Source organism: Lepidothrix coronata, unplaced genomic scaffold, assembly GCF_001604755.1.
Source record: "Lepidothrix coronata isolate B3197 unplaced genomic scaffold, Lepidothrix_coronata-1.0 Scaffold84, whole genome shotgun sequence".
Taxonomy (NCBI): Eukaryota; Metazoa; Chordata; class Aves; order Passeriformes; family Pipridae; genus Lepidothrix; species Lepidothrix coronata.
This window is the reverse complement of record NW_016690264.1, coordinates 2,812,095-2,836,283: the sequence shown is the minus strand read 5'-3', so window position 1 is coordinate 2,836,283 and position 24,189 is coordinate 2,812,095. Positions and strand designations below refer to the sequence as shown.

At 57.2% G+C, this 24,189-nt stretch overlaps 3 protein-coding genes across 5 annotated transcripts; 2 read left to right on the top strand and 1 right to left on the bottom strand.

Moving 5' to 3' along the window:
- Nucleotides 1–1,692: 1,692 nt before the first annotated feature.
- On the bottom strand, nucleotides 1,693–11,764 carry CCDC71 (coiled-coil domain containing 71). 2 transcript variants are annotated; one of them, XM_017820624.1, is made up of 2 exons: nucleotides 11,714–11,764; nucleotides 1,693–9,309 (listed from the first exon to the last, which is right to left on the bottom strand). In XM_017820624.1, exon 2 carries the CDS (start codon nucleotides 9,246–9,248, stop codon nucleotides 8,058–8,060), a length of 1,191 nt encoding a protein of 396 aa, XP_017676113.1. In that variant the 5' UTR covers nucleotides 9,249–9,309; nucleotides 11,714–11,764; the 3' UTR covers nucleotides 1,693–8,057. The 2 variants fall into 2 exon arrangements, with proteins under 2 accessions (XP_017676113.1, XP_017676112.1); XM_017820623.1 differs by lacking the exon at nucleotides 11,714–11,764 and adding an exon at nucleotides 9,753–11,352.
- A 293-nt stretch (nucleotides 11,765–12,057) lies between these two features.
- LOC108500099 lies at nucleotides 12,058–16,268 on the top strand. Its single transcript, XM_017820627.1, has 5 exons — nucleotides 12,058–12,249; nucleotides 12,331–12,716; nucleotides 13,331–13,491; nucleotides 13,879–14,011; nucleotides 15,218–16,268. The coding sequence occupies exons 1-5, from the start codon at nucleotides 12,093–12,095 to the stop codon at nucleotides 15,410–15,412; spliced, it is 1,032 nt and encodes a 343-aa protein (XP_017676116.1). The 5' UTR covers nucleotides 12,058–12,092; the 3' UTR covers nucleotides 15,413–16,268.
- A 153-nt stretch (nucleotides 16,269–16,421) lies between these two features.
- KLHDC8B (kelch domain containing 8B) lies at nucleotides 16,422–20,772 on the top strand. 2 transcript variants are annotated; one of them, XM_017820519.1, is made up of 6 exons: nucleotides 16,422–16,445; nucleotides 17,050–17,519; nucleotides 18,352–18,516; nucleotides 18,764–18,988; nucleotides 19,235–19,336; nucleotides 20,135–20,772. In XM_017820519.1, exons 2-6 carry the CDS (start codon nucleotides 17,147–17,149, stop codon nucleotides 20,329–20,331), a joined length of 1,062 nt encoding a protein of 353 aa, XP_017676008.1. In that variant the 5' UTR covers nucleotides 16,422–16,445; nucleotides 17,050–17,146; the 3' UTR covers nucleotides 20,332–20,772. The 2 variants fall into 2 exon arrangements, with proteins under 2 accessions (XP_017676008.1, XP_017676007.1); XM_017820518.1 differs by lacking the exon at nucleotides 16,422–16,445 and adding an exon at nucleotides 16,446–16,510.
- The last annotated feature ends 3,417 nt before the right edge of the window (nucleotides 20,773–24,189 follow it).

Sequence of the window (24,189 nt, the reverse complement as noted above, 5' to 3'; positions counted from 1 at the left end):
CGAGATCCTTTGGACTGGCTGGGCTGGGCACTGAGCCGGCAGCCCTGGAACCCTGAAGGGAGCACGGCTGTGCACCGGGGCCAGGATCCACAGAGAACTCACTGTCACACAGGGATGGTGCTTTTTATTAGCCAAGGCCGAAGGAAGGAAAAGGAGCTGTGTATCTCCACACCAAGGCCATGCTCTGGCCACCCGCCGCCAAGCAAGGTCACAGGCAAACAAAGAAACAGCTCCTGGCCATAGGAGTGCCAAAACCCACACCCCCAGAGACACTCTGACGTAGCCAGGCTGGTCCCACATGCCTCAGTGAGACAAGGGATGCCGTGGGCAGTACCCTGCCAGCTCCCCATGGCTGTGCTTTCAGCAGGCACTGGGAAACCTGGAGGAAGGGCCAGGCTGTGCCCAGCAAGGCTCCAGCAGTGCAGGCTGATGGCCAGGCATCACCACCTAATCAGCTGGGAGAGCTGGTGGAAGATGACCTGATAAAGAGCCATTAGCACTGGTCAGCATGTCAAGGGATCTTGCCAGGCAAACCTTATCTGCTCTAAGGAGATCCGAAGAGGCCTGATAAAGGGACCTGATAAAGGCGACTGTAACAGGATCTCTGGCCGTGAAAAGCAAAGTTAAAGTGGGAGGGAGGGATCCTCAGTGGCATCTGAGAGACAAGAAAGGTGTCTCAGCCCGTGTCCAGGCACCTCCAGGCTCCCTTAAAGACTGCTTTGACTTCCCATGCCAAGCTGCAATTCCCTTGGCTGCCCCAGAGCTGAAGGCGTGGCCATGTCTGCCCAGGGAGGTGCCCTGTCCCGGGGCAGCTCCACTGGCTGGAGATCTGCCGGCAGCCCTCCATCACCAGCATTTCAACACTGCTGAGCATCCCCTCTCCCCTGGGCACCCACAGCCTGCCTCCACCAGCACCTTCCAGAAGCCATCAGGGCACTCTTGCAGCAGTGCAGAGGGCCCCCCCCCATCCTCGGCAGAGCCCCCGAGGTCCCGGGGCAGCCTCTCAGGGCTGCCCAGCCCCACTTGGACCGACTTCAGTGTGCACAGCAGGCGGCCAGCACTTCCCTGAACATCCTTAGTAAGCAGAGAACTGCTTAACCGCTTCTCTTCCCCAGGAATGAGCCGCGGCACTGGAGCTGCTGTCTGCCCAGGACCACGGTCCCACCACCATTAGTGCCGGGTCAGTGCACCGGTGGCCCTGCGGCACAAGCCGGATCCAGGCGCAGGCCGGTGAACAATGGCATTTCTGTTGAATTAGCTGGCCAGAGGGTCCTGGTGCAGAGTGGGCAGATCCAGAGGGAAACCGCAGGATGGGCAGGCAGGCTGGGGCTGGCAGAGCACCTGCCAGTGCAGTGCCAACCTGGCATGTTTTCTAGGAACTAACCAGGAATGTGGATTTATCCCAGTTTACACCAGTTCAGCACCAGTGGCATTCATATGGAGCATCTCCCACCCCACTCACCTGGAGTATCTCCCACTCCAAGCCAGGCAATCCTTAATGGAGCTTGAGTAATATCAAACCTCACTGGGGAAATTAGGGAGAAGAGCTGGGCGTGATCTGCAGCTGAGCGTGCCCCATGCAGCAGCCAGGCACACAGGAGACACCATTCCATGGAGCTGACATGGGGCCGGCAGCAGGAGCCCAGGGAGGAGGAGTCTGTCAGGCCCCAAAGAAAAGCCGGACACACTGGGTGGTTCTGAGCACCATTTTACTGAAGGGCTGGACACCTGCTAGGACTTCATAACAAAAAGTTCACTTCATTTAAGAAAAACAACAGTCTGTTTTTTGTCCCATTCCCTCTGAAGAGCAGAATACTACTAATGCTGTCTTTTCACTAAGCAATGCCATTCCAAAATATACAACACAGAGTGTGGAACAGCCCAGCCTCATATTAACATTAAATATTATTAGAACTTCGGAAACATTCTACACAAACAAATGAAACAGTAAAAAGTTCACTCAAGAACAAGATGGTCAGTTGTAAAATCATCATACAAAGTTTGTTACTCGCCCTTCCACAGGCTGCAGTTGCTGCTCCTCAGCCATTGCTTGGGATCCCCAAACACCAGGGAATGCCACCAGTCCCAGCCAGAGTGGGTCGGTCATGCTGCGGCGTGGAGACGGCTCTCTTGGAGATAATGGTTGGCAGAGAGGAGCACAAGGGGCCAGGCAGGGCCCACCCAAACCCCCCGTGTCCCTCGGAGTGGCTGCCGTGCCTCTGCTTGGGAAACCCTACTCCTCAGGAGTGGGGCACTGGGAACCAGGAGGGGCGGTGTCACCGTGCCTCCCCCGCCATGAATGCTGATGCTTTTTGTCCTGACCCAGGCCTGGGCAGTGCAGCGGAGCAGGGGCAGGAGGGGAGGTATTTCTGGGAGTAGCTTTGCAGCACCCTCTCTTTTAAAACAGCACCATGTGCCTGTGTCTGTGAGAATCACCAGACACTCACAGGGGCTGCCTGCAACCGCAGGAACACAGGAACAGAAAGGGCTAATTAAGACAACAAGGAGAGAATCCCAGAGGATAATAAGGCCTTTAAGGGACTCCCTGGGGAAGGTATTTCAGATGCCACCCATGCGGGGCCAGATTGTGCAACCGATAAAGGATGGAAACCAAGGGTTAGGAGTGGCACCTGCTGCAAAAGGACGCCCCTCACCTGCAGCACCAGTGTAGTCTGTCAGCAGGGCAGGCTCTGTGGCCAGGCAGGGGTGGAGGGGAGGCAGTGGTGTGGACACTGCAGCCCTGGCTCCTCCATTTGCACATCTCCTGCAGCAGACACAGAGCTGCCTGTCCAGGCGCTGCCAGCGTCTTTAGCTTCCCCTAAGCTTCCCGCTTTTTCACCAGACCTCCTTGATGTTCCTAAGAAAAGGAAGAGGTCTGGCCTCAGCACCACAGCTTTGGAGGCAGTTCCAGCAGTGTCACATCTATAGACAGGGTTCACTTGACACCAAGGGATGACCCAGTGATGAGGGCTGGCTCTCACGCCTTCTGGGAGAAGATCTCTGTGAGGCACCTGGCACCTTCCTAACGGCACCCAGCTCCAGGCAGGAATAGGCTGCGAGGAGAGGGAAACCCCAGCATGGTGCTCTCTAGCACAGAGTCCCAAATATGAGGGCCCACGAGTAACTTGCCCTGCTGTCCTCCCCAGAGGTGGTGCCAGCCCACCCAACTGGCAAAGCCAAGGGCTGTCAGGAAGGTGCCAGGTGTCCCAGAGTAGCTGTCCTCTCCTCAGGCCACCTCAGCTCCCAAAAGGCCATCCCCATCTGACTGCAGGAGTAAACAGGCCAGTGCCATTCTGAATTCTGAAAAAGAAACCACACAAACCAACCAGCCTGGCTGAGCAGCCGATGCTCCACAACTCAGCACCTGCCAACCATGGCTAAAACTAGGATTCTCCAACCTAAACCTGCGCTCTTGCCTGGGAAGCTGCCCAACTCATGTCATGCTGCCTAGTTGGAACTGAGAGACAAACCCACTCTCTGTCCTCACTCATCCCTTGAGTCATGGCCAAAGGCCCAGCTCCCAGACAGGGCAGGGAATTTGGATCCAAGGGGGAAGAACAGCTGGAGTGGCTGAACCTCCCACATGCTGCCAAAGTTTGGCCATGAACACAGCACAAGTCACAACTAAAAGGGCACAACCTCTGTGCTCAAGCCCAAAACCCAAAGCCCTCCAGTCCCTCCTGCCATAGCTACAGCCGGGGTGGAGAAGTGCTGCTGGTGTTTGAGGAGGGCCTGGAGGACAGGCAGCAAAACGAGGGCAGCTGTGGGGCAGGGCCATGGAGCCGCATGCACAGCATCACCCACTTGTGCCGTTCAGCTCCCAATTTCCCTGCAATGCTCTTAGCTGGCAGCTGGCTGAACTCCATGCAAGGAAGCACCAGGCAGTGAGGGCTCTTAGCCCACTGCCCCCCAGCCCTGTTAGTGTGACCTGGTCTGAGAAGTGCCAGTGAGGTGAGTGCTCCCAACGCTCCAGAGAGCACACCTCCTCCTCGTACTGCAATACCACTAGTGGACTGCCAAGCAGGAGTAACAAAATAATCCCTTCTTGTTTTGCAGAAAAGTGCTTAAGAAATTCTGTACAAGGATTGCTACAGCAGCTGGCTCAGGGGGGGATGCAAATAGTTTAGAAGCAGCAACACCACACTATAGGGCTTGCAGGAAAGAGGCTAAGGAGAAACTTCTCCAACTAAAAGCAGTGGCAGATGGTGAAATCTGATCACAGTGGACATAAGCTTCAAAACATTTCTACCAATTAACATTGTGATTTCAACTGGTATCTGATGTCAGCTTCCCCTTCAGCTGCCTGCTGTACAAGCTGCTCTCCCCACGGACCTCGCTGACGGACATCTGAAGCATGCAGGAAGCTCAAGGGCCTTGCCTGGTGGAGGGGAAGCATAAACTGCTTCTTGGCAGCTGAATAAAAGGAGAAATGATTTCCAAAAAAATCAGTCGGAAGAACAGCCCTTTGACCGCTGGCCGAATCATTTCTAGAAGCGACAGTGGCACAAATCCATGCGTTAAAAGCATTCCTAAGAGAGTCTCCAAAGCTCTCGGCTGTCATGGTGCCCAGAACAACACAGGCCAGGTTAGGCACTTGGATTCAAAGTGACTAATACAGAAACAGGTCTGGACAAGGTGCATACCACACGCTCAGCAGAGACCACAGCGCTCTGGGCAACACATTTCCATGAGCCTTGCCAGTTACTGCTGCCACAAAGTAACATGGGGCAGAAGGGACCTGTGGGGGGAGATTTCTGGTTAGATCAGGTCTTAGGCAGCCCTGGTTTGATCAAACCCTTCATCTTCCCTAAACACCAGACAGCAGTGTCCATGGCACAGCCCCTCTGCAGCCTCCTGCACATCAGTGTTGCAGGCCCAGGACACCAGGAGCATCCACACCAGGAGCATCCACACCTGGGCACGAGTCGAAGGACAGAGGAGCCAACTCCCACTAGGCTGAGGCACTCGCTCTGCCAGCACCAGCTGACAGGCAACAGTCACTGGCATTGGCACCAGGGGCTGCAAAGCCCCTCTGTGAATAACAAGCTGCAATCCTCTCGGCTGAGTTCCTGAAACACCTGCCAGGGGTAACAGGCAACATCAGGAGGGTAGAGAATGGAGCTCCAGCACTGCCCCATCGCTCAGGGCCCTGTGGTCTGTCAGAGATGTGTAAGAGAGCAGAGACAGGACTGGTGATGGGCAGGTCTCTGAGCACAAAGCTATGGAGTGCTCACTTCCCTGGCAGGAGTCTCGGTGACACAGAGGTGTTTTCCAAAGCTTGTCTCTCCCTGTGGAGCAGATCACCTCTTGCTGGTGGCCTGGGAAGGATACAGGGCAAGCCGTCATCACTAAGTATGCGCAGCACTCAGCTCGATGCTGGGAAAGGCATGGCAGCACTAAGGCTGGATGCTCTGCTGGATGTGTCAAGCAGCAAGTACAAGCCAAGTCCTTGACTGGCAAAGACCCAAGCTGTGAAAGACAAGAGGTGATGGAGAAGAGTGGGGAGGCAGGCAGCAATGCAGTTGGGGGAAGACACAAAGTGAAGAGAAGGGATGTGGCCTGCTAAGTTGGCCTCAGGTGCTCAACTTCCTGCTCAGGCTAGAGGAAAAGCAACCTCGACCCAAATTCAGCCTTGTTGATGCATGTTGTTTTTCCCAGAGGAGGCCAAGCACTCAGCTGGGACGTCTGTGCCGCAAGAGGAGGCTCCAGACACGGCTCTTGGTGCCCTTATAAGGGTCTGGGAACAGGGGAAGCTGCTGAGCAGCCTGACAGACAGCAATACTGCAGGCAGGAGTTCAGAGCCCTCCTCGGGAAACAGCCAAAAAGAGAAACGCCAGTGCAGGACTTCAAGACCTGGCATTTGAGAGCGTGGGAATGAGAAAGGTCTGAAGGAGTGGGAACAAAAGGGACAAAGCAATTTTTGGCCAGTTGACAGTGATGGAGGGTCCCTGTTCATCCAGCATCAGGTCAAGAGAGGGGACTCTCTGCCAGGACGTTTCAAAACACAGAAGCAGAAAGAAGTATTTCCTTCTCCTCTGCTGACAAGCAGCGGCATTCACAGGTCAGTCTCAAACACTGCAAGTTATGATCTCTGACAGTAACTCAGAATCTAAGTGTGGGGTTCAGGACTTGCAATCATGCCCTGAATCATAAAATCACAGAATAGTCTGCATTGGAAAGACCATCTTGTTCCAACTGCCATGCCATGGGTAGAGACACTTTCTACTAGACCAGGTTGCTCAATGAAGAACCTCGACCCTGCTCTACCTGGGTGAGAGGGGAGAACACAGATGCACCTTGGAACACTCAAGTTCCCTGCCCTCTCACCCCATCATGAACCTTCTCTCTTCTCTCCATGCCATGGTCTTCTTCTCTGAGCTGGAGATCAGACATTGACCCCTTTTACAAACCACTGAAATCCAACCAGGTGCTCGTGGGGGCTTAAACATAAGGAGCTGGGGCTTCCCTGGGGAGCTCATCCCTTCAGCCAATGTCCACAGAGATTACTAGGTCAGACAACTGGTATTTTGAGCTGGTGAGAGAATGAGTGGATTACAGGCTCACTGCTGCAGAGATCTGAGCCAGGTCCACGCCCAGCTCAATGCTGCTTCCTTTCCCCAAGCCACCAGGTTGCCCCTCCTATGTGACAGCAGCAGCACCTACTGCTCCAACGAGGTGTTTCTCCTGGAGCTTGCAGATCCCTTCCTGTGAAGCCTGTGATCCCATCGGACAGCATGCCCCCGGTGCTGCAGCGGTTCCACAGTGCCTCCTGGGGACAGCAGAGCTTTCACACCTGACACACACCTCCTTGCAACATCCCTGACGGCACAGCAAAGCCGCTCCCATCACAACACAGTGCCCACCTCCCCTCCTACTGCTTCACCCTCACAAACCAAGAGAAAGCAACTCTCTATGTTTAAGAGCTGGCACGTGTCCTCTCACCTCTTTCGCTTTTCTGCTTTAACTCAGACTCAGATATCCCACTGAGCTCTGAGACCGGTAGGATGTAGCGAATACATTCAAACACACCCTGTGTCTTTATCATGATTTAACCCAGCCAAAACCAACAAGTCTTCACTACTGGCATCTAGAACCTGCTCCTGAAACACCCAGCAACAGCAATTCAGTTATGTGGTGGGCAGGACACTTTACACAATTCCAGCCCTTTGGCTTTAACAGTCACAGTCCATGTTTTACGGCTGTACCTGGGATACAGGAGAGTGGGGCAATGCTGGGTGCTGAGGAGGAATCGCTCTTTGGAGGCAAATCCCTACCATGAGTTCAGAACTTTTGCTACCAACAAAGGGAGGAGGCACCTTCAGATGTCAGGCCCCGTGACACTCCCCCACTGCTATGCAGAGGTAATACCGAAAATAGGATTAAACCTACCAGCTGGTAATTCTCCAAATTGCTTGGCATTCTGGAGACAAACGAGTGGCTATAAAGTTGCTGCCTCTGAGCTGCTCGAGGGAGCCCAGGACAGACTGTCACAACACTGAACCACAAAGGATTCCTGGCACCTTTCAACAAAAGACTGGCTGAAGGGGAGGGGGAACAAAAGCTATTGAATCCTATCCCAGAGGGATGGAGGAAGTGCATCTTCCCACAGTTCCTGGGCCATATGCACATATATGGATATATAGATATATAGATAATAAAGTTATAAAATTTGATCAAAATAAAACCAGTAAATGTACAGCTTGAAAAAGAGCAATATCACAGTGCATCGATGTCATGAGAAAGTCCCGTGTTCTCCCCTGCACGAGAGCTCAGCCTGCCACGTCCAGGGAAGCTCAGCAGGAAGTGAGCTCTCCAGCCTGCCCGGCTCACCGCTGGCCGGAGTCACCATCCCGTGTTCCCAAACAGGGGTTTGGACTTCTGCAGCCAGTCCTGCACAGCAGTGGCAGACAGGCAGAACAGCACGGGAGCAGCTGCTCTGCCTGCAGGTTAGTCGGCATGTCAGCACCAGAGACACAGAGCTGCTCCCAAACTTCTCCGCGCTCTGGTGCCAGGCTCCTATTTACTTACTTACAAAAAAAAAGTGACAGTGAAGAAACTCAGGGGACACTGTGAGAGTGGGACAAGGGCTGAATTCGAATCACGGGGGACAGGTTGACCCTAAGAATCTTCTGTGCTCTCCTCCTCACTTCATCATCAGAGGAAGAGTTGCCCACCTTGATGGTCCGGAATTTCAGTAGGTTCAAAGTGCTCTGAGCCTGTCTAGTTTTCTTTTGGACAGGAATGGTATTTGCTTTTTTCCTCTGTGGTGCTTCTCTTGCCTCTGTGGCTCTTCTCTTCTTCTGCCCAGCGCTCTCCCGGTAACTGCTGCTGTCCTTCCACTCTGTTTTTCCTACCAGAGCTTCCTTATCTTTGATTTTCAGGGTCTTGGGCTGCGGTGCTGTGGTGGAGCCCTGGGATGAGCTGCCTGTGACCCTCCCGTTGAGAATTCCCGAGGCCTTGCAGGCGTTGCTCTCCTGCAGCACTCCACCCTTTGGTCCCTTCAGGAGGTTTAAAGCGTGGGTGGCAGAATCTGGTGCTTTCTTCACCGAATGCTTGTACCCCTTGCTTTCAGTTATTTTAGTGCTCTTGCCTGAAGGAAACTGCCTTGGTGGACTGGAATTCTTGAGGAGTTTAAGGTCTGAGGGCGAGATCCCAAGCCGCCCTCGCGTGTATTTGGACTCCAAACAGGACGTCGTGGTTTTCAGCGGCACCAGGGCTTCCAGAACCACGGACAGTCTCACGGCTGGATACACGTCGGGATACATGTTTGTAGGGAAGCCCACTGCCGCTGCCTTGGATGTGCCAGACCCTGTCTGCTTCAAAGAGTTCAACAGGAGATTCCTGGAATCCCCTTTGGAGACGGGCTGAGCGGAGACTTTCAGAGAGCTCACGGGAATGCTGGTGGGTGAAGCAGACATCTTTGCCATGGCTGTGGTGTTCCGGGCCGGACTCTGCGCGGACTTGGTGCTGACACAGCTGTGTGGGCTGCTCTCCTTCGTTTGACTTGGGGTGTCTGCCGTGCACGAGCTGTACCCGTACACATCCTTACTCCTCAGGATCGTGGGCTGGTAGCCCTCCTCCTTCAGGCCCTGGATGAAGGCCACCAGCTGGGTCTCTGTGTCCGAGAGGTCCTTGGACATAGGGTTGAAGACTCGGAGGGCCTCCTCCAGCACTTTTTGTCCTGCAGAGGAAATTCTCGACCAGGAATGGACAGCTTTTTCTTCCTCATTGTTCACTGCAATATTCATGGCATTAGGCAAACAGGTGCTTCAAAAAGGTCCAAATTACTGGAAAAACAACCCTCGACACCTCAAAAGGAGAAAGAAGATAGTTAGCTTAAAGCAACTGAAATTATCCCATGTTTCTAAGCAGGGATCTGAAACCATTAAGCCCAGGCGTGGCTGGTCACAAACACCAGGTCATATTCTGGGCACAACTCAAGACAGAAGCATCATCAAGAAAATCCTGTCACTGATTTATCTCTGAAGTAAAACTAAAACATCTCTCACAGAAATCTCCAGCCTAAATAAAGATTTCAGGAAATCCCATCCAATCCATCCCAAGATGAAGGATTTCAACGATTAACTCGGCAAAATCTGCAGCTTGTTTCCAGTTTGAGTTTGACCCACCCCAGCTTTGGGTGACCAGATCACATTTTCCCTGGGTAAAGCAATCCCTCATGGAACCCTCTCCCTGCACACACACCGAGAGCAGCACCACTGACCCATCTCAACACTAAGAAACCTGAGCACCTCAACTCCATCCCAGCGTCAACTCCAATTTCTCAGCTTCTTAATTGATGCTGCTCAAAAAATTGATTCTGAGTCCCTGCCAAAGCTGCAGCTTCCTCCTGGAGACCTGGCAGCAGGGCTGGAGGCTGTTCCAGTTGTGCTTCATCGATGCTGAATGCCGTGGCAAGGCAGCACCGCTCCTTGCTGTTCCCTTGTTTGAACAACGGTCCGCGACTTGCTGTCACAGCAAACTGGTGTTGATCCAAGGGCACTCGCTGCCAAGTGAGGAGGAAGCAGGAAATTCAAGCAGGGCGGTATGAAGGAAACACACATCACCAGGGCCAAGTGCACAATGGCCCGAGGGACAACACTGGGATCACGCTTAGGGCACTGCGCAGCTGCCTGCCCAGCACAAAAGCACCAATTATGGCTTTAAATAAAACATAGGCACTGAAGGGCAGTCCAGGCAGGACTTTGGGATGCACCCAGGAGAACTCTGGTGGCCTCACGGCTCTGCAGCTGGACGCTGTGCAGATGAGGCATAAAACCTTTAGCTCCATTGACAGCTCTCAAAATAACAACAAGGATCCAGTTAAAAACTCTTTTCAGAGAAATGCAGGAGGTGTCAGAAACACTCTTGGGAGAGGGCAGTGCACAGGGAAGGAAGCTGTGATGGAGAAGTTATTGCAGACAGAGCAAGGAACTACTTGTGTCCCACGCTCCCCCCGGCACTCTGGTCTCCCCACGGCCCCGGAGCAGAGCCCGTGCTGCCGCCAGCTGCACAAGCAGGGGAGAAACAGGAGCCAAGAGCAGCCGCAGAAGGGGAAGCACAGGTCAGTGGGGGAGTAAGAACCTCCACATGACAGACTAATCTCAGTCAAGTGCTCTGCAGACGTCACGGCAGAAGAGGGATTTGGAGGAGGATAATGCAGTCGTTCTGCGGCAGGCGGGGGATCTCCCATGGAGGAAGGGAGGCAGGCAGGGAAGGGATCCCACACAGGCAGGCAGGGAAGGGATCCCACAGAGGCCCAGCCAGCATCATCACCACCTTCCAAAGGACCAAGCCAAGCCAGCAAGGATGTCACGTTAATCCTGATCTGGCAGGGAGGGACAGACCAAGGGAGAAATGCAATAACATGTTCTCAATAGGCTGCAAAACAGATCATTTTGGGGCTGCAGCAAGCCCAGGAACAGCTGGGACACCTGAAGGGCTATTCTGGCTGTGACACCTCACGGTGACAGGACTTCCCAACATCCCTCGGCTGGGTCCGGTTTGGTGCAGTGCCGGCTGTGCTGGAGGAAAGCCGGGCACGAGCAGGCACACCCCGGACACGCTGTTCCCTCAAGTAGGACACCATTTGGGGGGCCGGGGGGCCACGGAAACACAGCGCTGCCGGCACAGTGCACGCAAAGCGCTGGCAGGGCCCTCCCGCACAGAGGGTTCAGAGGCCCGGCTGCCCGGGCACGGCGCTGGAGAAGGGCTCTGCTGTGCTTCTCCAGGGACACCGGAGGAAAACGCCGGCTACCAGCAGGGCCGAGACGCGGGGCTGGGGCTGCATGTGGAGCTGGAAGCCGGTGCGCAGTCCCAAGGAGCGCTCGGCGGGGTCGCCGGACCCCCGCTCAGCCTCTCCTACTGGCCCGCCCCTCGGCGGAGGCGATGCCTCTGCCCGAGCGCCCGTCCCTCGCTTCCCCTGCACCCTCCCCACGGCTCGTCCCGCCGGTCGGAGGGACCCCGGGGCGGGTAGCCCGCGCTGGCCGGCCCCTCCCTGCAGGGCTGCGAGAGGTGATTGGTGCAGACAGCGGGTGCGGCCCCCGCGCTCGGCCCGCGCCGGCTCCCGGGATCGGGGGGGCGGGGGCCGGGGGCGGGGCCCTCAGCGCCGCGGCTCCGCCTCCAGCGCCCGGGGGGCCGCGCCGGCGGGCGGCTCGGCAGCGCCCTCGCCCGGGAGCCGGCGCGGGGCCCGGGCCCGCCGGCCCCAACCTACCGGCCGCCGCCAGACCCGCGCCCGCCGCTGCGCCGCGCCCGCCGCTCCAACATGGCCGCCCGCGGGGCGCCGGAAGCGCCTCCGGTTTCCGCTTCCGGCCGCTTTCCGTGTGGCCGGGACCACGCCCGCACAATCGCGGCGCGCGCTCGGCCCCGCCCCCGCGGTGTCCATGGCAACGACGGGGCCGGGCCGACAGGGGGCGCCCCGGCGGAAGCACCGCCGTCACCAGGTAACGGGGCCGGACCGGGCCCGAGCCGTGAGCGGTGGGGCCGGGGCTGGGACCGGGGCCGGGATCGAGACCGGGACCGGGATCGAGACCGGGACCGAGACCGGGACCGGGACTGGGCCGTGAGCGGCGGGGCCGGGAAGGGGCCGGGCCATGAGCGGCGAAGCCGCGCAGCGGCGGCGGCGCCTGGTGCTGCACGTGGACCTCAACAACACCGTGGTGGTGGCGGACACGGTGACCGGGCAGGGCCCGCGCGCGGCGCTCAACACCTTCCTCAGCACCGTCACCTGGGGCCGCGCCGGGGCCGCCGGTGAGCGCCGGGGCTGTGGGAGCGGGGGGAGCCGGTGTGGCGGCGGCGGCGGGCGCTGAACGCGCTCCTCTCTTCTTGCAGGCAAGTGGGAGTGGCTGAGCGACCGTCCGTCCCTGTGCCCGCCGTGCCCCGGCGCCCTCAGCTACTACAGCGCCTGCGGCCGGGACCCCTCCTTCACCGAGGCCGGGCCGGGTCGCCGCTTCCGCAGCCTCCACGCCCGCCACCTGCAGCTGCTGGAGTGGCCGGGCCGGCCGCACGACGCCTTGTCTGTGCCGGGAGAGCCCGGCGAGCGATACCACCTGATCCTGCCCTCCTTCTTCCGGCTCCTGGACACGCTGCACCGGAATGGCCGGGCCTTCGCCGTGGTTTTCAGGACCTTCGGCACCGACCTGCCCCGTGCCCTGCAGGCTGTCAGCAGTGCCCTGGACGGGCAGCACCCCCAGTTCCCCACCTTGCGGGACGTGGCGGTGAGTGGTGCCTCGAGGGTCGGGTGGGATGGGGAGGGGCAGCCGGGTGATCCCACGGAGCCCCCTCGTGCCAAGCTGCTCTCCAGCCACTTGGCCAGACTGCTTTAAAAGCACCGGTTTCTTGGGATGAGGCTGTCAGCTGTGGGGAACACATGTCTGTGCAAATCCTGTGTGGGAATGGTCTCCTCTTGGGGTATCCCGGGTTGGACAGAGCATCCCTTCTCCTGGGAGGTGGCTGCTGCAGCAGTGCAGGGCTCCCTGGCTCAGAGCAGATTGCAGCTGTGCTCTCTGCCCTCCCCCTGGAAGCACACTGGGCAGGAGCACTGGGAATGATCTTCAGGAGATGCTTCACTTATTTCTTGGAGCATTTATGGGGAGCAGAGATTGAAAAGGGGGCAGTGTGCAGCTAGGAGGTCATTCTTTTCCATCCCTGGGAAGGGGATGACTTTTGGCTGGGGGTGGTTCCACACCTCCTCTTGTCTTCTCCACAGCACTGTCCTCCCACACTGCGGTGGTGGGGAGTCTCCACCCTGCTTCTTGGTGTCTCTACCAGTGCATGAAACAACCTGTCTGCTTTGGAAACCTTTCCTCCCTTGCTTTCTGTGGTCCTGCAGCTCCCTGTGGACCTCACCCCTGGCCAGATCCGCTGCAGCAAGCGGGAGGTGGTGCTGACACGGGGTGCGGAGCGGCTGGCCACCCGGGAAGATGGAAGAAAGCTTTACAACTATTTCAGCTCCTTTGAGGGAATTGGAGGCTTCCAAGACCACTTTGACTGGTGAGAAACAGGGCACTGAGGAAGTGGATTGGGCGTTATATCGTCTCCTGTGATTCTCTGATCTTCTGAGATAGCTCCTAGTTTTTAAGTCTTTTTGGTTTTGGGGCCCCTGTCACTTATGCACTCCCTGTTTTTCCTGTGTGTAGCCTGATGGGGCTGTCATACCTTTCCTCAGGTCTCCATCCCCTGGTACACTCCATGCTTTTCTCCAAACAACCCCTGATTTGTCAGCTTGGTGCAAAATGCCTTTCCCAGGAGGCCACAGCAGGCAGCAGGATGGGACATTCTCCATCCCACTTCCCTGGCTCAGCAGTACAGCCTGCCTTTGCCTGGGAGCTGTCACCCTCTCGCTCCTCTGACTGCTTCTTCTCCTGATAACTGTTTCAGGTGGGCCAGAAATAATTTCTGTTCCCACGGTGGGAAGCCCCTGTGGATAGACCCCCACGATCCTGATGTTCACCACATCTTCATCGATGACAATATCCGGTTGGACGATGCGGACACCATTGTCCACCCACAGGTAAGTGGCTGAAGGCCACACTGAGGGTGACCCTGGTGAGGTCAGGCATGTTTTGTGTCCTTTGCATGAGGCTGCAAAGGGGAATTGAGGTGTAGCCCTGGTGTCACTGCACCCTGTGGCACCAGCATGGGAGTGGCCTCAACTCCTGCCCATTTGCATCTGTAAGGAGACAGTGCTGGGGAGAAAACCTGCAGCAGCCAGTGAATGGTCAGCAGTGTTTGCCAGGCAGCCAGGGAGTTACGAGGGATGACGTGCTTTGTGGACATTCTCTTCCATACAAGCTCACCCAGGTTGTAGTTTTGTAGCTGGTGGCAGTTGTCACTGCCTGGACAGACCTGTCAGGAATAGGGTTTGGTCTGTGCTGTGCCTGGTTCAAGGGAGTTATTGTAACAGCCCCTGTGTGCAGCAGCTGCTGCCTGGATGTCTGCAGCAGATAGAGAATGGCTCACACAGCTCCACTTGCTGCATTTCAGCCTCAGGCTGTTTCCCTGATCAAGGAGTTCCTCCTTTTGCCATCAGTAACTGGTGTGGCTGGTCGGTTGTGCTGCTCGGCTTGTCTCAAGAGCAGCCCTGCAGCCCAGCCCCAGGGCTGCTCCCATGCCAGATCACACAGGTAGGATCCAGTTATGGTGGCAGCAGGCCTCGTGGGAGTCTGGGCAGCAGCCGAGCATCTTCCCAGCAGGGCTCATCCTCACTGCTGGGACCTTGTTGTTCTGCAGCCAGGATCTGTAGGTTGGATGCCATCTTCCCCTCCTCTTCTATCACCAGCTCTGCAATGCTGTCCCCATGTCAGTGATGGTGACAGAGCAGCGCTGGAAGTGAAACAGATTACCAGGTGTCCTTAGGCAAAGCCATGGTGAAGATCAGAAGATGAAGTCCCTGTTCCCTCCTGTGGCAGCCAAAGGAGAGCTGTTGGCAGAGGTTTTCCTGGGGTTGGCTGCCCCACAGAGCTGTTTTCTTCCAGCTCTGTGGTGTGTTCCTTTAGGGGAGCACCAGCAGCATGTGTGACAAGCTGTTTTGGAACCAAAGGCATTTTCTGTGAGGGAGGGGAAATCTGAAGAAAGTTCACCTTGTGCTGCTGGAGTGGAGATGGGATCCCCCTGCCCTCTGACCCTGACCCACGGCCAGCATGGAGGTACCTGGCCAGGGGAGGACAGGGGCACCACAGAGCACATGTGCTTCTGCCAGGCTCTGCTCTCCCCACAGGTGTTCTCGGAGCAGGGCAGCAGCAGCCCCAGGAATGCGCCCACCTCAGAGCTGTACGATGTGTGCCTGGTGCAGACAGACCTGCTGGAGGCCATTGCTGATGAGGACTATTTCCTGCACTGCGTGAGGAGGTGCGAGGAGAACTATGACCGCTACCTGGCCTGCATGAAGAAGGACACTCCAAGCCGTCAGTGAGATGGACAGTGATACCACCTCGTGGGGCCAAGGGGCTCCAGAATGGGACACCCCCCACTTTCTACTACGCACAGGCAAAGTCCTGGGCTGGGCTCCTGCTTCAAGCTGTTCCCTCTCCAATGTGCAATGTGGGCGTTCAGTCCTACCAGGAGCCTCCATGCCCAAACACAAGTGTCCCAGGAGCTTGTGTGATGGGATTCCTGGAGGAAATGGTTTTCCATTCCTTGGCAGCAGTGCCCAAGGTGCCCTTCCTGCATGAGGGCTGGGGCTCACTGTGCCCCTCTGCTCACCAGGCAGGTCCCTTCCATCCCTTGCACCATGGCTGTGATGCAGCCTCGCAGTGTTCACACCTCCCTTCTCACTCCTGTGGCGGTGACTGGTGCGGAGCAGGTTCCGGCGTGAGCACAGTGTTATTGGCAGCACCCACAGGTGCCATTTCTGGTGTGATGTTCTCGGCGGATGCCCTGTCACTTCTGCCTGTTTTTAAAGCAAACCTTTTTAGCTCATTTCTGTGTGAGTTTCCTTCCTGCCCTTGCCTCTGCCTATGCTGGTGGGTGGGAAGCGCCTTTCCTGGCATGTTCATTTGCCTGGCTCAGCCAAGTGGGGACAAAAGTGGCGGTGGAGGGTTTGAGACCCGTGTGCATCTTCCTGACGCTGCTGAGAGACTGTGGCAAGGGTGTGCTCAGAGTGGGGCTGAGCTCATGCTCTGTCCCTGCAGCCCTGTAGCAATGATGGGCCGGGGGGTGCTCTCCTGAACAGGACGGTGGGTTCTCAGCTCTGTGAGCCCGGCGCTGTGTGGCTCCAGCACCGGCAGCGGGATCTCTCCAGCTCCTTTCCCTGCGGCGGCTCCGTCCCGACGAGGTGAACGCGACAGGGGCACGGCAGACTGGTGGCAGCGGGAGGACCGGGCGGAGGGGAGCGGAGCCCGGAGGGGGAGCCAAGGCGGGCGCGGCGCCGCCCCCACCGGCAGCGGGCGGGCCCGGAGCGGGCGGTGGCGCGGAGCGGCGGGGAGAGCGGCAGAGCGGGCGGAGAGGTGAGCCTGGTCCCAGTCCCTGTCCGTACCCCTGTCCCAGCGACGGGGCGGCGCAGGCAGTCCCGGTACGGCGGAGCGGCCGTCCAGGGGTGCAGGCGAGAGCCTGGGGAGGGCCGGGGATGCGGGCAGTGCAGCGGGAACCGGGGAAGCGCCGGGGGTGCGGGCGGTGCAGCGGGAGCCCGGGGAGCGCCGGTGGGTGCGGGCTGCAGGCAGTGCCCCAGAGCCCCATGGGTTGCGGGATGCAGGCGGGAGTCCGGGCAGCGCCGCGGCGTGCGGACGGTGCGCCGGGAGTAGGAGCATCGCGGAGTCCAGACTGTGCGCTGGGAGCCTCGGAAGGTGCGGGCAGAGAGAGACGGGCGCGGAAGTCCCGGTGGGTACAGGCTGTGTACCGGCGGCCCAGGGGAGTGGGAGCCCGGAGTGTGGGAACTTCGGGGAGCAGGAGTACCAGTGGGTGCGAGCAGAGAACCCCAGGGAGTGGGAGCCCAGAGGGGGCGGGCGGGGAGCCCCGGGGAGCGGGGTCTTTCGCAGCGCCGAGGGGAGCTGGCTCGCTGGGGCTGGGGGAGCGGTGCATGCCTGGGCGCTGACTCGGATGCTCTCCCCGCAGGAGGCGGTGGGCAGAGCCGGGCCAGTGCCGAGTCAGGCCGGATGGGCGACACAGCGAGATCAGGACCCGGGGACCCCCGGGGCGGCTGAGCAGGCCCATGGCGGCGGGCGCGGGCGCCTTCGCGTGGGCCACCTTCCCCTCGATGCCCACGCGGCGCGTGTACTGCAGCGCCGCGCACCGCGACGGGCAGCTCTTCGTGCTGGGCGGCTGCGGGGGCGGTGGGCGAGCCCTGGGAACAGCCGAGGTGCTCGACCTCCCGGGCCAGCGCTGGACCACGCTCCCACCCCTGCCCACGCCGCGGGCTGGCGCTGCTGCCCTCGCCCTGGGCAAGCAGATCTTGGTGGTGGGTGGCGTGGATGCAACGCAGAGCCCTCTCGCCTCCGTTGAGGTCTACCACGTGGATGAGGGCAAGTGGGAGAAGAAGGCGGCACTGGCTCAGCCCTCCATGGGCATCTCAGCTGTGCAGAGAGGTGAGGGATGGGGAAGGTACCTGACTGCAGTCTGGAGAAGTGGAGATACAGGAGTCAGGGATGCTCAGGTGGGATTTGAATCCCTGTGCTGTTTGGGATGCTGCATAAGGCTTTCACCCAGCAGCCAAACTTGCCACTTAATAGTAGGATCATGCTCCTGCCCCAAAAGCCAGCCCACTTGCAGCCCAGAGATGAGCAATACAGACCCCCTCCAGATATGGTCGCCTTCCCCAACTGCCCTGGCTGTGGGCCATGCTGGGTGGCTGAGCACTCTGCTTGAGCCCAGCTTGGTGTGCTGTGCATCAAACATATTGTGACTCCTGCCTAAAGTTTCCTGAGCAGCCTTGGAGCCTTGGCACAGTTTGGCATGCTAGGAGCCAGGTATGTGGTGCCCAAGTCTGCGTCCTGACCAGGGATGCTGTGGCATGGCCCAGGTCGCAGTGGGCTGAGCAGGGCAGAGGGGATGGCAGGACAGTGGTAGGAGCGGGCAGGGGTGCCGGCCACACTGGGAGCAGGAGCAGGATTTGGCAGAATGGCTGTGTTGCCATGGTGTCTCCAGGGAGATGGTACTGCTGAGAATAATTAGAGAGGATGGCCTTGTGCTCTTCTCTGTGTCTGATGGATGGCATGGAGAGGGGGACAAGAGGGTCCCATCAGGATCAGGGCATTGCCAGGCTCAGGCCTGGCTACACCATCCCTAGCCACCCTGGAACGATGTGTGCCCATGGGACTCCGCACTGCCTGTGCTACCAGCCCTGGAGGGCACAGGGGCACTCCCAGCCCCATGGTGCTGCCCACAGATCTCCCTGCCTCAACACTGCCTCTTTTGCAGACGGGGCTGTTTACGCACTGGGGGGAATGGGTGCGGATACCTCTCCCCAGGCATTGGTCCGTGTCTATGAGCCGGCGAAGGACCACTGGCAGCCCCTGCCCTCCATGCCCACCCCGTGCTATGGGGCCTCCGCCTTCCTGCAGGGCAACAAGATCTTCGTCCTGGGTAGGTGCTGCTGAGGCAAGCTGAGCATCCCCTGTGTACCTCCACTGCCTCTGGGTCAGGGAGTGACCTGGTGCACCCCAGGGCAGCTCCATGCTGCCCAGCACTGCAGTCAGGGGGGCCCCTCTGGCTTGCTGAGCCCACACTGGGCTGCCCAGCACTGCAGTCAGTGGGGCCCCTCAGGCTTGTTGAGCACAGTGATGGTGCCAGCTCGGGGCACCAGCAGCCACAGCATCTCCTCTGTGCACAGGGGGCCGGCAGGGCAAGCTGCCCGTCACAGCCTTCGAGGCCTTTGATCTGGAGACGAGGAGCTGGACACGCTATCCCAGGGTGCCCAGCCGCCGCGCCTTTGCCGCCTGCGCCATGGTCGACGGCGTCGTCTTCAGCCTGGGGGGGCTGCAGCAGCCAGGGCCACACAACTTCTATTCCCGTCCCCACTTCGTCAACACCGTGGAGATGTTCGATCCCACCCAAGGTGAGCTCCATGTCCCTGAGTGCAGTGGAAGCATCACCTACGTGTCCAGGATGACTCCTTGGATTGGTGAGGGGTGTCTGCACCTGAGGAACATGATTATGCAGGCTCTGAACATCAGCCCCTTGCACCCATGTGAATCCTGCCCTGTGCTCCCTGGTCCCAGGGAGTGATTAACCTGGGGCTGTCGTGGCATCAGTGTGTGGAGAGGAGCCCCAGTGTGTGATGCTCATTCCCTCTCACCCCCAGGTGCATGGAGAAAGCCAAACCGCACCATCCGCATGAGGGAGAAGAGAGCCGACTTCGTGGCCGGCTGCCTAGGAGGAAGAGTGGTGGCCGTGGGTGGCCTCGGTAATGCTGGGGGTAGGCGTGTGGCCATGTTCCCGTCCCCATCATTTGTGGCATATCAGTGACCTGCATGACAGTGGAGAGGTTGGCTGTGAAAAGCCACGGAGGTACTGCAACACTGTCTGCGTCTGCATCCCTTTTGTGCCCTTCAAGTTCTGAGAAGACCCTACTGCCCTGTCCCAAAGGCTGCCCCACTGAGCCCCTTGCTCCTTTCACCTCCAAACCAGGCTTTTTCCAGCTCATGTGCAGTGTACCGGGCTCACATAGCCCACAGTGGCTCAGGCCCGCTGTGCAGGGCTGCAGCACTGCATCCCTCTCCCAAGAGAGCTGGGGAAAGGTTAGTGCTGTCACTCAGCAGCAGGGATGCAGCAGGAAGTCTGGGGAGCCTGGTGCCAGCCACAACACCCCCAGCCCTGCAGTGAGGGCTGCCAGACCCCCCAGGCTCACCCAGGGTGAGCTGGGCAGGAGGAGGTGATGGGGAAGGCAAGTGGTGCTGGCTGAATCCCTGCGGTGTGGCATTGTTCCTGAACCCTGCCGCTGCTGGAGCTGCCTTCCCTTATCCCTTCGGAGTGCCGGCACAGGGTGGGCAGAGCCAGCAATTCGGCATTAATGCCAGCAGCCCTCCCTGTGGGGACTTGGCTAATCCTCTTGTTCCCCCACTAATTGCCTCTGGGATCTCAGAACCCCCGCAGCCCAAGGCTCCTGTTGGGATATCAGAGGCATGCAGAGGGGGAAAGGCAGACACTAGGGGGTGTGCGGGGGGAGATGCAGGGGGTTCTGATGCCATTCTATCTCCCACAGGGAACCAGTCCTACCCACTGGACTCTGTGGAAGGGTTCAGCCCCTCACAGAAAAAGTGGGAGCCACTGCCCCCCATGCCCACGGGGCGCTGCTCCTGCTCCAGCTGCCCAGCACCTGGCCTGCTCTTCCTCATCGGTGGAGTGGCCCAGGGCCCCAGCAGTGCCGTCGAGGCTCTGTGCCTGCGTGAAGCGCCCTGAGTGGGGCCCTGGGAGCCAGCCCCAGCCAAGCACCAAGTGCCTGAAGACGGGGACAGGGTGTGTGAGCACCCATGCCTGCGAGTGACCTGGCTCCAGGGAGCTGCAGTCCCATGACATTGGACAGGGGAGCAGCTGCAGTTTTGGAAATCCCTCTTGGCTCCTGTAGTGCTGTGGTGATGGAACCCAGGGCAAACTCCTGCCTGGTGGGACGGCCATGGCCAGCAGTGTGGAGGGAGCAGCGGCGGCGGGACTGTCACTGGCCTCACTGCCCTGTCCGGCCCCGACTGTGCTGCGGCGTGTCCGTGCCGTGTGTGTAGCAGTGAGTGCTGTGTCGTCGTAGACCCAGTCAATGTCTCATGTAGCACAGAGGTGCCCTGTAGCTCAGTGCCTGGGAGGTGATGTAGCACCTTGAATAAATGAAACACATGGAATTTTACCCCACAGGAGTCATGTTGTCCCTGATTATCTTACTCCAAGCAGAGACATGCTGCAGCCTGCCAGGAAAACCCCTCCCAAAGGAGAGCCCAGTGAGCCCTTCCCTGGCAGGACCTGTGCTGTGGGGTGGGGATGGCTCTTGTTCTTCTCCCCACTGCCAGGGTGAGCAGAGCAATGTGATGTTGGGATCTGGCCCCCTTTTGGAGGGGGGAGCTGGGCAGTGGCTGCCCTGCATTGGCACAGCCTTGCTCCTGCTTGGGCTCTCCTGTGGTGGAAGGGGCTGCAGGGGGTGAAGGCAGCAGCAGGAGAGGGGCTTTGCTGGAGAGAGCTGAGGTGTGAGAGAGGCAGGAAATGGAGATGGCTGCCAGGATCCTGAGAAATAAGATGAGATGCCTAGTGTCAGCTTCTGGGCCCCATCCAGCACCACGGCCCAATCTCAAAGGATGGACTGCGGCTGGTGTGTGGGAGAGTTGGATCCAGCTGTGGCCAGCTCCCCTATGCAGGGACACCACAATCCTGCTTACAGGCAATTGGGAAGTGAAGGTGGTGTCTGTGGGTGATATTTAGGGGTGTACCCTAAACACAGTGAGACCAGTGGGGGGTGACCCCCAATTACCCAGTGCTGTGGACTCACATGAGCCTTGCTGGTCTTGGCTCCATCCAGAGTCCTGCACCCAGAGCAGAGAGCAGCAGTAGTGGATGCAGGCGAGGGATTCGATCTTTAACTGGTACGACATTGGAAAGATCTCACAAGTCCGGGTAAATATCAAGCACAGATGCCTGACCTTTCAGAGGAGACAGCTGGAATGATCCTTGTTGGGCAGCAGGACCGTAGAGACAGAAGGCTGAATCCCGTCGGAGTGCAGCAGCATCCGGCACACTGCTGGGGCAGGCTGAGCCGTCTGCCGCGGGCGTCACAGCGTGGGGAAAGTTGGAAACGATTCAGAAAAGAGCATTCACAAGATGTTTTCAGTGCCACTGCCCCATTGCTTCTGCTGCCCACCTGGCAGAGTAACCACAGGGTCCATCCTGATGTGCTGCGTGGCTGTTTGCGTGTGATTTGGGAGAAACAACCTGGGATACCTGGGCTGGTGGCACCTCAGCTAGAGGCATTCCTGCATCTGCCTCTGGGGTTGCCATAGAAACCACTACTGTGCCAGAGCCAGCATAAACAGTGAGCCCCAAATTAAAGACTGAGCTGTACCTCAGCATCCAGGAGGATGCTCTGGCAGCGAGGGGAGGTCAGCAGCTCATGTTATGAGGGGAGGCTGGACAGAGGGACCCCCTCTCTGAACACAGTGTGCTCCAACCTTCTACGAATATTTCACAGCACTCCCTGACCTGTGCTCAGCCCCATTGGGCTGGTCCTTCTCAGGGTCCTGGGAAGTGACAAACCCCTCACTGCCACCTTGCTACTTCTCCCCACCCTGCCGGCCCTTTCCAGAAGCCACCAAGGCATGCAATAATTCCATTCTCACTAAAACTTTAGTCATGGGGGACCCTAAATCATGGAGCTGCACTGGAAACACAGACTTGATTAATAAGCTTTTCCCTCAGGAGCATCGCATGAATGGGATAAATCATGACGCTGAGTCACCGGCAAATTGACATCCCTGCATGCCAAGCTCCCTGCTGCTGATGGGGTGCCCTGAGCTCTTTTCCAGATTGTGGCTGTAAGAGCCAGAGGATGCTGGAGGGGGAAGCTGCAGTTCAGGAGCTCATCACTGTTGTGGTGTTTTCAGCAGTGAAAGTGGCCGGGACAATGGCCAAGGTCATCTCAGGAATGGAGAGATCTTCAGGTAAAGGGATGAGGGTCCTGACCACTTTTGGAGACTGACACATTATTAACTGAAGAGCTCCCGTGAGTTTTTAACAAAATGTGCTATGAAGAAAAAAAAGTCGAGGGACGTACCAAATATATTGCCGTCTATCTCCTGGCAGCTTCTGCTAATTTTACTGAAGGAAGGACTTTAAGTACCTGGCCACCCTCCCTAACGCTAGAAGCACAGGCTGTTACTTCAGATATAAGGAGAGCTACAGTGCCTGGCAACATGGTTAATCTCCCCAGAGTGTGTTTTGGATGGGGGAGACGGAAATGGAGGGAGCTGTCAGACCTATAATTAAAAAAATATGTTTCTGTATAGAAATTTCTTTTCGTTGTCAGGAGAGATGGAAATACAAAAATCTCATTTATCATATTCCACAAACTTGGTAGACGCTCACGCCAGAAAGCTACAGCCACATCAGAAACAGGAATAGCTCCCTATAATTACATAAAATAACATGTTGAGCCTTATCGTCGGTGAGCAAAGCACCAGCAAATCCTTTTCTGAGGGTAGTGGAAGTACTGTAAATGGGTACAGGGCTCTACAGTCTCTTCTGCAGGGAGATCTGGGCCAGCTTTCCAATTGTAAGCAATAAAATGATGGAAAATCACCATTATCAGTGCAGGGCCATATAGTACCCGGACGCACAGCAATGCTCTTGGCAGCAGTGCCATTCACTGGGCTGTACAACAGTCATAGGCAGTGCAGGAGCAGAACAAGGCTTTTATTTACTTAAAAGGTGCAATAATCATCAGTATTCCTGTCAGCTTGGCTCTCTGGAGGAAGGTTTGCCTTCCAGTCCACAGCCACCTTGGACAGCCCAGCCATTATCCCACCCCTGAATCACGATCCAAGCTGTGATTCCCCACTCTGGTCCTAGAAAATCAACCTGTTGGATGCTCCTCATGCAGCTGAGAATTACCAAGTTGTCTTGCTAAATCCGAGCTATTTAAAGCAACCCTAGTGTTGTAATGCCAAGCAAAAACAATGCAGATAAGTCACTCCAATAAGTTTTTTATGGGTAAAAGACCAGAATTTTTATTTTCTTTTTTAAATGAAAGCTCTATTTCTGTGGAATTTGATTAGGAAACCAGATATACACATCAGGAAAGCCATTATTTTGACACTTCTGAACTCCAGGCTGCCTTTAATATGAAAGGCAAAAGAGGATAAAGGGGAATGCAAGTATTTCCTCTGATCTATCCATGACTTAATGTCTACCTTATTTTTACAGTGATTTAGTGCTTATGGAGTATCTTCAGAGCCAGCAACAAAACATTTTAACTAATATTGGGATAGTTTTGAATTAAAGGAGGAAAAATCAGGCAAACAAGTGTGCCTGTTTTACATTCTTAAAGATGGAGGATACAGAAGCACAAGGGAAAAAAATCCAGTGAAACCATATTTGAGAATCTTTCTCTGGGGAATGTTTAGATGATGGGTTATTTTTGTCATACTTCTAATGGGTGAAATTGAATCATTCTGCATTTCTGCCAGAGATATTTACACGAGAGACCACACAGTCTCTGGGTATGAAGGAAATGAGCACTGTGGCTGCTGTTCTCCCACAGGAGGTGCCCTCAGTGTCCCACACTCC

Bases quoted from the DNA above. Each gene is read 5' to 3' on its own strand.
- LOC108500099 (XM_017820627.1), top strand. From the start codon at position 12,093: ATGAGCGGCGAAGCCGCGCAGCGGCGGCGGCGCCTGGTGCTGCACGTG. The intron at 12,717-13,330 runs GTGAGTGGTGCC...GTGGTCCTGCAG, and splicing joins CCACCTTGCGGGACGTGGCG to CTCCCTGTGGACCTCACCCC. The intron at 14,012-15,217 runs GTAAGTGGCTGA...CTCTCCCCACAG, and splicing joins ACACCATTGTCCACCCACAG to GTGTTCTCGGAGCAGGGCAG.
- KLHDC8B (XM_017820519.1), top strand. From the start codon at position 17,147: ATGGCGGCGGGCGCGGGCGCCTTCGCGTGGGCCACCTTCCCCTCGATG. The intron at 17,520-18,351 runs GTGAGGGATGGG...CCTCTTTTGCAG, and splicing joins CATCTCAGCTGTGCAGAGAG to ACGGGGCTGTTTACGCACTG. The intron at 18,517-18,763 runs GTAGGTGCTGCT...CTCTGTGCACAG, and splicing joins CAACAAGATCTTCGTCCTGG to GGGGCCGGCAGGGCAAGCTG.
- CCDC71 (XM_017820624.1), bottom strand. From the start codon at position 9,248: ATGAATATTGCAGTGAACAATGAGGAAGAAAAAGCTGTCCATTCCTGG.